This window comes from Carlito syrichta, unplaced genomic scaffold (assembly GCF_000164805.1).
Source record: "Carlito syrichta isolate Samal-C Ts95f unplaced genomic scaffold, Tarsius_syrichta-2.0.1 Scaffold315096, whole genome shotgun sequence".
Classification (NCBI taxonomy): Eukaryota; Metazoa; Chordata; class Mammalia; order Primates; family Tarsiidae; genus Carlito; species Carlito syrichta.
Genome location: NW_007259192.1, coordinates 216,778 through 227,187, shown reverse-complemented (window position 1 = coordinate 227,187; position 10,410 = coordinate 216,778). Strand labels below are relative to the sequence as shown.

Here is a 10,410-nt window from a genome sequence, read left to right as displayed (position 1 = left end):
GTAGGGCTGGTAGAACTTGGAGAGCCGCGGCTTTCCGTGGTTGTTGAAGATGAGGATCGCCTTGATCATGGCTGGGCCGGCCGACCGGGTGGGCGCTGGGGGCCGGGGCGGGGGCGGGAGCGCGAGCCTCGCCTCGGGATCTAGCCGGCGATCCTTCCCCACCCGCCCCCTCCTGCACGCGCGCGCGCGCGCTCCCGAACCGCGGGGCGGGGCCCGAGAGGGGCGGGGCCTGGGCGGAGGAGAGCGGAAACATTTCTAGGGCAGAGCCCACTGCTGGAGGGGCGTGTGCACACTCGGAGGAGGTCGAGGACGTTGCCCGTGGTCCCCCTCTCGAGACTTTTTGCGGCAGGAGAACACTCGTTGATGACTCACTTTCACAGATCCAAGACAGTTTCTATTTAAGGACTAGCCGCTAGCTCCATCTTTCACTATTGAGTTAGGGTCCCCCTACTCCGGCTCCTCCTTTGCGATGCTCCGCGGTGAAACGCCGTTCCACTGCACGCACTCAGCCGCCACTTCCGCTCTCGCTTCCTGCCGACCAACATGGCGGAGGAGCCGGAGTCTGTGTTGCAGCTGCCTCCCTCAGCCGTTGCCGGCGGCGAAGGACCCACGGAGGTCTCCCCAGAAACAGCCACTCCGGATCCCCCTTCTTCTGCTGCAGTTTCCCCAGGGACAGAGGAACCTGCTGGCGACACCAAGAAAAAAAGTAATTTTGAGAAGTTTCATTCTAGGCAGTGGGGGGAGGTCCAGATTTCATCCGACTAGGGGTGGCGGCCAATAAAGAAGCAACATTTAGAGGACGGTTAGTCCCAGACGTGCATTTTAACCAGTTGTCAGAAGACCTTTGAGTTGAGTGTCTCAAAAAAGTCATCTTTGTCGTAGTTATGTGCACTCTTGGTGTAGTGCCTGGCACTAGAGGATGACACACCTCTTTTTACACTGTATTTTAATCTTCCTTTGAGTTGGCCACACTGGAGCTCTTTGAAGGAGGGAGCTGAGTGGGATCTCGATGACTCCAGGTACTTAGTGTATGAGCTAATAATTCGAATAATGATTTTGGGTGCTAGGGATGGTCAGTGACACAAGCCTTGGACTGGAATTCATGCCTTCCGATTAGTTCGCTGTTTCCCCCCCCCCCTCCAAATTGAGTGTGAATTCACTCTTTGAACAACAACAACAACAAAAACTGAAATTTTACCCAATAGGAAAAATACTAAGGGAAATCTAAAGGCATGGGTATTGCCTTTTTAAAATACGCACATTTTGGAACCTTTGTAAGAGTTATTTCATTATTTGAGCTGGCTGTTCTCAACCCTTTATTATTTGAAAATTAGTTCGCCATTGTAAAATACAAAAATTCCTATGGTTACTTATCCTGGAGCTCTAGAGTTAGAGCTGCCTATGAGAAAAGCAGCAGATAAACGCCTTCAATTTGAAGAAGTCGACCTTGTCCTTAGACAAGTTTTCTCAGTCCAGAGTCTTAAAATGACAGTGGTCTCATGGCCTTTTCATCGAATGCTGTGGAGGATAATTCTCTCCCAGGGGTGCCCTCCTTTTAACTCAGACTGCCTTTACATTTGGGAGGATTATTCTGTCATTTCTGCATAATGCACTGTGATTATTTCTACAGATAACCACTAGAATCTTTCTTCCAAAGAATCCCAGGTTTTTCAGGTTTTTGTTGCATTTTTTTCTTCCGTTTAGGCAGGAGAGGACTTTTAGAGGGGTTGTTTAAAGTCTGTTTCAGTCAGAAGTTTATTACTGATGATAGCTGTGTAAAACAAAAGGGAAAACAACAATAGCTCACAACCTAGATATTGCCTGAGGGCATATTTTCAGTGGTCTGCACAGTATTTTTTGAAAATTAAGCCATCATTTGAAGGTTGGATTTTTATTTTTTGGCTCCTGTTAACATTTAGTTCTCCTTTCTGAATAAAACTTAGTTCTAGCTTTTGAATTCCTATCCGAGATTGCCAACATTTTTTGAGGATCATCTGATAAAAGAAGCTTAACAATTTTGTATGTTCCACCTTTGTTTTAATCCACAGAAGAAAGACTGTTCAAACAGACCAAACTATGGCCCCTGGCCGCATGTTAGGTCTCCCCGGGGGATTCTGTTAGGTACCCTAGTTGATTCTAATGTGTCACCAGAGTTTAGAACTACAAGCAAATTCCCTTTAAAATTAAATGTAAGAGTGCAGCTTATAGTTAAATCAATATTTTCTCCTTCTTTAGTTTTTTGCCCTCCCACTCTTCCATCCTCTTCAGTAGTCCAACTCAATGTTTTCTGCTTCACTTTCTTTAAATGCCTAATTTCAGTAATTGAGTTATTGATAGCCACAGGGCAGGGAGGGTATTAAAGTTAGGCTAACCAAAATCCTTTCTTATCTCCAAATTTATTTCTATTCCCAAGATAACTGAAGCTAGGATAATTAAGTAGTTCTTTAGCTGGAAATAAATGTACATGATGTACTCTAGCTGTCTTCTTTTAAGGACCCCCTTCTTTTAAGGACCCCCTTAGAAGGATGTAATAGAAGGACCTCCTTAGAAGGATGTAATAGAGTAGAGTTAACTTTAGGGGGCAGCAACACACTATTTTGCTTTCAGGATTGCTTGGTTTTGATTGTAAATATCTTTTTTTTTTTTTTCTTAGCAAAATAACCTTCAAGGGACAGATTTATGGTCTTTAGGTTTACATACCTGTATTGTGGATCATTGAAAACTTAAGATTTCTCTGTCAGAAACTTCTTTTGGAGCTGTGCGCTGTGGCTCATGCCTATAATCCTAGCATTCTGGGAGGCCGAGGTGAGAAGATTGCTTGAGCCCAGGGATTCAAGACCAGCCTGAGCAACTTGGCGAGACCTCATCTCTACAATATATCAAAAAATTAGCCAGACATAGTAGCATGTGCCTGTAGCTCCAGCTACTTGGAAGGCTGAGGTGGAAGGATTACCTGAGCCCAGCAGGTTAAGGCTGCAGTGGCCGTGAGTGTGCCAATGCACTCCAACCTCGGCTACAGAGTGACACTCCAACTCAAAAAAGATAAGAAACTTCTTTTTGGCCTCTGATTGTTGTGTTTTATTGTTAATAGCTTGTTTTCCTTCATTAAAAAGTTCATAGCCGGGTGCGGTGGCTCATACCTATAATCCCAGCACTTTGGGAGGCTGAAGTGAAAGGATTGCCTGAGTCCAGGAGCACACTAAAAGGCATCCAAATTGGCAAGTTCAAAAACTGTTTTGAGCAGTATAAAAAAGCATCTCCATAGGTGTATTGCATCAAACAAAGCATACTTTGAAGATGGCTAAAGTTTAAGCATGAAAGAATAAATATAAATTTTTTAATAAATAAATTCCAGGTTTTTTTGCGTCCCCCTCATACCTAGTAAACGACAAAACCAGGATTCAAACCCAGGCAGTTTAAAGTGGGTGCTTTTACTACAGGGTTCCCAACTCCCAGGCCACGCAGCAGGAGATGAGCAGTGGGCCTGTGACCGAAACTTCATCTGTATTTACAGCCACTCCTCCTTGCTCACATCACCACCACCTGAGCTCTGCATCCTTTCAGATTAGCACGTGTATTAGATTCTCATACGAGCATGAACCCTATTGTGAACTATGCATGCAAGGATCTAGGTTATGTACTCCTTATGAGGAACTAATGCCTGATGATCTGAGTAGAGCTGAGGTGGTGATGCTAGCACTGGGGAGCAGCTGCAAACACAGATTAACATTAGCAGTGAGGTTTGACTTCACAGAGACCATAATAAATCATTTGTTTGCAGTCTCATCAAAACCCTATCAGTGAGTGGCAAGTGAGTTGATGTACTGCAATTGTACAGCTGCATTTGGTGTCAGGCTTTAAGTCAGAATCCAACACTTAATTTTAGTTCACTCATAGCCCACCATTTTATTTACCACTTCTGTCCATGCCTCTTTTTTTTAAATAGTGAGTTGTATAATTATTTCATTATATATTACAGTGTAGGTATAGTAGAAATAAAGTGCCCGGTGAAAGTTACATGTTTGAAGCATCCCTAAACCACCCCCCCCCCACCAACCTTTCCCCCCCACAATCCCAGTGTGGAATAATTGTCTTCCACAAAACTGGTCCCTGATGCCAAAAAGGTTGGGGACCACTGCTTTACAACATTCTAATATTGAGCATAATATCCTTTATTTAATCACTTCTAAGTACCTTTGATATTTAGGTCTACCAGTTTTTCCTAAAAAAAAAAAAATATATATATATATACACACACACACACACACACACACATATATATACTTATATGGAGGTTAAATCTTTCTAAGCAACTCTTTTTGTTTGTTTGTTTGTTTGTTTGTTTGAGTTAGAGTCTCACTGTTACCCAGACTGGAGTGCAGTGGCTGCTCCCGGCCACCGCAGCCTTGACCTGCTGACCTTTGGCGATCCTTCCGCCTCAGCCTTCCAAGTAGCTGGAGCTACAGGCACACACTACCATGCCCAGCTAATTTTTTTGATCTACTGTAGAGATGAGGTCTCCCCTGCCCAGGCGGGTCTCAAACCCACGGGCTCAGGCAATCCACTCACCTCAGCCTCCCAAAGGCGCGGGATTACAGGCTAAGCAAATCTTTACATATCCTATGTTTTCCTAGACTAGATTCCTAGAAATATTGAATTCAAGTATTATTAACCCCCAAAAACACAGAATTTATTGATTTAAAATTTTGTAATTATTTTTACATCAGCATATATTCCATGTGCAATACACCTATCGAGACACATTTTCCACAACTCAAAACAGTTTTTGAACTTGTCGATTTGGATGCCTTTTAGTGCTTCTACTGTTTTTTTGTTTTACCTCTTCCACATCGGCAAAACGTTTCCTTTTGAGGACTTTTTTCTTCTGGAGAAGCAAAAGAAAGTTGCTGGGGTGAGATTGGGTGAATAGGGAAGGTGGGGCACAGAGTCATGCCATTTTTTATCAAAAACTGCCCAACATTCAGTGTGTTGTGGGCAAGTACACTTGTAAATCACCCGTCATAAAATGGGCAAACATGCTAAAAGAATCTCCAGAAAAATTTCACTGAAGCCGAACATAGTCTCTCACAATAACGCTAGCTGGTGAGTTGATGCCAGTGGGTTCCTAGAATACTTAACCTGGCCGGGAAACCTGTACTACAGGGGTCCCATCCTCCAAAAAATAATTCTGGTTGTTTTTGGCTCTTCCCTCATGTACCTTTATGGATTGGGATTAGTATTATCATATTGTTTTCCAGAAAGGGTATACCATTTTGTATTCTCAATAGTAGTATCATCTACACTGTTATTCTAATTTTTACTAGTTTGGAAGGTGGAAAAGGCCATGACATTATTTTAGTTTGCTGTTTTGTAAACTTAAATATTGTTTCATATCTTTATTGACCATTTATGTTTTTTCTCCTTGAAATTACCTGTTAAATTAAAATGCATTGTATTTATTTATTTTAGAGACAGGATCATCTTGCTCTGTCACTTAGGTTGAAGTGCAGTGGCATGAACATAGCTCACTTCAAACTCCCAACTCCTGGGCTCAAGTGATTCTCCCAGCTCAGCCTCTTGAGTAACTAGGACTACAGGCAGGTGTGTGCCACCATACCCGGCTAATTTTTTTTTTTTTTTTAATAGAAATGGAGTCTCACTATGTTTTCCTGGCTGGTCTGAAACTCCTGGCTTCAAGTGATCCTCTCTCTTTGACCTTTCCTGCCTCCCACACCAGGCCAAATACATTTTAAAGATTAATTCCATGGGGAGAACTTTGTAGAATGGATCGACTTAGAGTCTATAATACTGAGTGATGTATCACAGAAACAAAGAACTAAGTATCATTTATTCATTCATAAATGGACCTTGAACAGTTATCGTAAACTATAAGAAAAGAATTGGCAGTAGCGGGAAACTGCCTGGGTGGGGGGATGCAGGGAGGTGGGACTGGCAGTAGTGGGAATCTGCCCGGGCAGGGAGGGGACACCACATTAACAAGGGTACCTGCATAATGAACATTTGTATACCTAACCCTGAATTGTACTCCACACCTTTAAAATAAAAAAATTAGAACAGAACAAAAAAGAAAAAAGATTCTACTATTTCTATATCTCTGACATGTTAAGTATCATAAATACACAAAATGTATGTAGATTAAATGTCCTAAAGTCTTGTATATCACATAGTCTTGAAATATTTCAGTGTAATTTTTTTTTCTTTTCCAGTTGATATCCTGCTAAAGGCTGTGGGAGACACTCCCATTATGAAAACAAAGAAGTGGGCAGTAGAGCGAACTAGAACCATACAAGGACTCATTGACTTCATCAAAAAGTTCCTTAAACTTGTGGCCTCAGAACAGTTGGTATGAAACCAATGGTGATTGTTTTCCTACAAAATTTTGCCATTGTTCCTAGGCAACAATGAATGACTTGTTTATAGAAATACGTTGCTTTTGTTATGCCCTTTTATCTCTTGTCTTGGTAGGGTTTATGTACGTTAAGGATTCTCTAGGGAACCCTGAAATGAAATGAGTTTTAGATTTATTTTACTAAGTGAACTCCCCAAATTTTTGTATTTTGGAAATTTTATTTCCATGGAATTTTACTTTCATAAATCCAGGGTAACTACATCTACTTGTTAAAGTAATGAATTATAAGCCACTTCTAGTTTCTTCAGTGGGACTGATGATGATGTTAACCTGTTACTGATACATAGTTTAATGCTATTCAGACACATTTATGGCTATATCTCTTTTAAGCTAGCTGAATTGCTTTTTTAAAATTGTAGTTACTTCCAGTAATTAACTCCTGTTACAAAATCATGATGAATTCCTTTGGTTCTCAGCTCCATCTACTCTACTGTCCCTGTGTACACTTGTGCCATCTTACTCTTTGACTCCTTTGTCTGTAGAGCTCTAATTACTTTTTTCACCTGGTTAAATCCTGCTTATTTCTTAAAGTTTCTTTTCCACAAAAGTTTCTCTGGCTGTTTTGCTAGGCTAGATTAATGCTATGTTTTTGTATGCCTCATACCTTATTAGATGCACTTTTCTCCACTGTCTTTTTTTTTTTGAGTTGGAGTCTCACTCCTATTGCCCAGGCTGGAGTTCAGTGGCACCCTCACAGCCACCACGGTCTTGACCTGCTGGGCTTAGGCAATCCTTCTGCCTCAGCCTTCCAAGTAACTGGAACTACAGATGCATGCCACCACGCCCTACTAATTTTTGCGATTTATTGTAGAGATGAAGTCTCACCTAATTGCCCAGGCTGGTCTAGAACTCCAGGGCTTAGGTAATCCTCTCACCTTGGCCTCCCAAAGTGCTGGGATTACAGGCTGAGCCACCACTCCTGGCCTCAACTGTCTTTTTATCTAGTCATGTGTGTCTGCCTCTCCAATACATTGTGTGCTCGTAGGGAGGGTAGATCTTATTAATCTTCATAGTTCCGCACATCATAGACATTAGTGAATATTTGCTGAAATAAACTAAGCTGTTATTTAGAGCCCTTCTTCTAATGAACAAAATAGTAAAATCTGTGTTTGCTCATAAATTCCCAGGGGCTAAACCCAAATTATATCTGTATTATAGGATATTTATATTAAAATGCATATTGCTGTTATATTTCCAAAATTTTTTATGTTAGAACTTTGAACCTTAACCGTGAATTGATATTTAAGCATGAAGTATTTTAAAATAATTGAACAATCTCTGTTGAGAACATATACCAGGCACTGATACTTGGTGTGTATTATCTCATTTTATCTTTACTAGTGGACCCAAGAGATACAGTTACTATTATTTTCCATATCTTACAAATAAGGGAACAGGATAAGAAATGTTATTCATGTTTAGAGCCAAGATTCAAACCTGGGTCTGTCTCAGTAGAGCCTGTAAACTATATTGCCTAAGGGAGAAATGTAAGCAATATTTATTCTTGTTATAGTTGGTGACCAAAACAGTATTAGTCAGTCAACTATTCTGATACTTAAAAAAAAAAAAATGCCATGCTAAGTCAAGGATATTTCAGTCTCAAATTTGATTATATGGATATTAAAAGGAAAATTGAATATGTTACCGGCAAATAATTTTTCCAAAAAGAAAATAATCAAAAGGCACTTTGACATTGTGACCTTTTGTTTCAGTATCTCCAGGAATGTTTTTTAAGCATACTAAACTAAAACATTGAACAGTGAATCCTTTAAATAACAAGGTTCGAAAGACATTAGATTTCAACTATGTTACCTTTTATTTTACTTCATTTGCCTGCAACTGACTTTAAAGTAGTGTCACCAAGCTTGAGAGTGCCTTTAAACGTTTTCAAAGGTGGTAAAGATGAAAAAAACCTAACTATGTATGTCATATATTTACCCAGGAAAGATGTACAGACCATCCTGAATATTAGGTTTATTGATTTTTGTCTGTGTATATGAAATTTTGTTAGAAAAATATTGTCTTTAAAGACAAGTGGGAAAATTTTTGTGATAATGTAATTTCTTAACTAGCCCTTCAAAAGCTGTTTGTAAAAAATACTTAAAAGTTTCTTAGTTATAATAAGTTGGAAAAAAATTAAAATTAAAAAAAGCTGGGAACCACTGTCCTGGGAAGATAAATTCTGTTATTTTTATTCCTTTGTGAGCAAGATGTGCTCTTCATAAGGATCTCTTTAAATCGAATATTTTAGGAGAATTTGAAGGTGTTTAGGTAATTTTTAAATTCTGAAGGCAATTTGAAATAGATGGCTTACTGGAACCCAGAAAAATGCAGGTTTATCAAGATACCATTAAAAACGAGTCTTCGTTTTTTGCTTTTTTGTTTTTTCTTTCTTGTAGTTTATTTATGTGAATCAGTCCTTTGCTCCTTCCCCAGACCAAGAAGTTGGTACCCTCTATGAGGTAAAATAATTATTGCTTTTTTTTCTTATTGGAGTATGCACATTTGTATAATATGTATACTATACTATATAGTATCACTACTATATAATATCATAATTCACATCTGTAAGAGATGGCATGCTGTTCTTCATTGTCTCTCAGGGAAAGAAGAGATGACTTTCTTGTTCTCTGTTATGTTTCTAACATTTTGAGCACAGTAGAATCTTAAATTATACATTGATTGAAGAATCAAGGAATAAATTATACTTCAGTGTCATCTTCGCTTTGTATTCTCAGAAAGTAAGATTTTTTCTTTATATCTAGTTTCTTCTATGTTGTCTGTATGATATTATCCAGATCTTTCTCTAAGAAATTGAAAAAAACTGCATAAGAATGTCTCTATTCTTTCAGTTTCATGGCAGTAATCATTAGTATGTACGTACTGCACCACTACTAGAAAATAGCTGAAATTACATACATTATGGTTGGAGATGTAACAAAGGGACAAGATTAAATGTGTGAACCCATTCGTGCCTAAGATGCTTAAAGGTCAGATTTTATTAAACACTTATGACTATTGATGTATGTCTGATGGAAACAGGCATCTTTTGATAAAAATAGCCTATAAGATCGATAACTTACATGTATGGATATTTATGATACATATATGACTTTTTTTTTCCTAGTTACATCTAAGAATAACAAAGACTGAGTGTGATTTATTGCCTTTTTTTCTTTTTGTAGTGTTTTGGCAGTGATGGTAAACTGGTTCTGCATTACTGCAAATCTCAGGCTTGGGGATGAACCACAGAGGAAAACAACTTGCTATTAAAATGAATTTTCACAGAGGAGAAGCTCTGAAAAGTTCTGATGCTTGTGGCAAGAGACTTAGCAGTTATGATCTATTCAGCATGTGTCTACCATGGACTATGTTCATGCATAAGAAAATATCCATAGTGTGGGATGGATTTGTATTAATACACAAATCATCATAAAAGATTGCCATTAGAATATACTCATTGCTTCTATCCATTACTACTGTTTACTGCAGATCTGCCTCTAAGACTATATAAATTTGTTCATTATCCTTTCTCAAAATGATGAAATTTTTTTCACTGTAAAAGCTAATTTAGTAAAGAGTTTTGTTTGTTTGTTTGTTTTTAAGCATATTCAGGGAACTTCAATTTGTTTGGGAATTGGGATACTTACATTTATATCTACTGTGTTACTTCTTGTAAAAATAAAGTCACATTGACTTGCTGGTTGAATACCTTAAATAGTCCGGTAGAGGGCAGCCCTGCTGGCAGAAAGAGTTTGCAGTTTGTTTACATCCTTGCCATACCTGGGGAAAAGGCTGTTCTTACTGATTTTTAGCTATATCTAACTAGAGAGCAAGTTGGACAAACTGGAAGACTGTTTTAGAGAATATGCATAAGTTATTTTATTGGGATATAGAGGGAGATTTATAAATTCTGGACAAATGAGTCACATAGCTCTTTTTAGTCCTGCCACTTAATGATTCTTGGGTCCCAATTTTGT

At 39.0% G+C, this 10,410-nt stretch overlaps 2 protein-coding genes across 10 annotated transcripts in view; one reads left to right on the top strand and one right to left on the bottom strand.

Annotated features, from left to right (window-relative positions):
* Positions 1-149, bottom strand: part of AP3S1 (adaptor related protein complex 3 sigma 1 subunit) — a 64,204-nt gene extending 64,055 nt beyond the window's left edge. For 4 of the 8 annotated variants that reach the window (XM_021706053.1, XM_021706059.1, XM_021706057.1 and 1 more), the window contains exon 1: positions 1-149. In XM_021706053.1, the coding sequence (XP_021561728.1) occupies positions 1-69 (69 nt within the window). In that variant the 5' untranslated portion in view covers positions 70-149. The other 4 variants (XM_021706056.1, XM_021706054.1, XM_021706055.1 and 1 more) reach the window with 1 other exon arrangement.
* Positions 150-349: 200 nt separating this feature from the next.
* ATG12 (autophagy related 12) lies at positions 350-9,935 on the top strand. 2 transcript variants are annotated; one of them, XM_008072304.2, is made up of 4 exons: positions 350-706; positions 6,228-6,364; positions 8,830-8,892; positions 9,616-9,884. In XM_008072304.2, exons 1-4 carry the CDS (start codon positions 544-546, stop codon positions 9,673-9,675), a joined length of 423 nt encoding a protein of 140 aa, XP_008070495.1. In that variant the 5' UTR covers positions 350-543; the 3' UTR covers positions 9,676-9,884. The 2 variants fall into 2 exon arrangements, with proteins under 2 accessions (XP_008070495.1, XP_008070494.1); XM_008072303.2 differs by lacking the exon at positions 8,830-8,892 and having other exon boundaries at positions 527-706; positions 9,616-9,935.
* Positions 9,936-10,410: the final 475 nt, after the last annotated feature.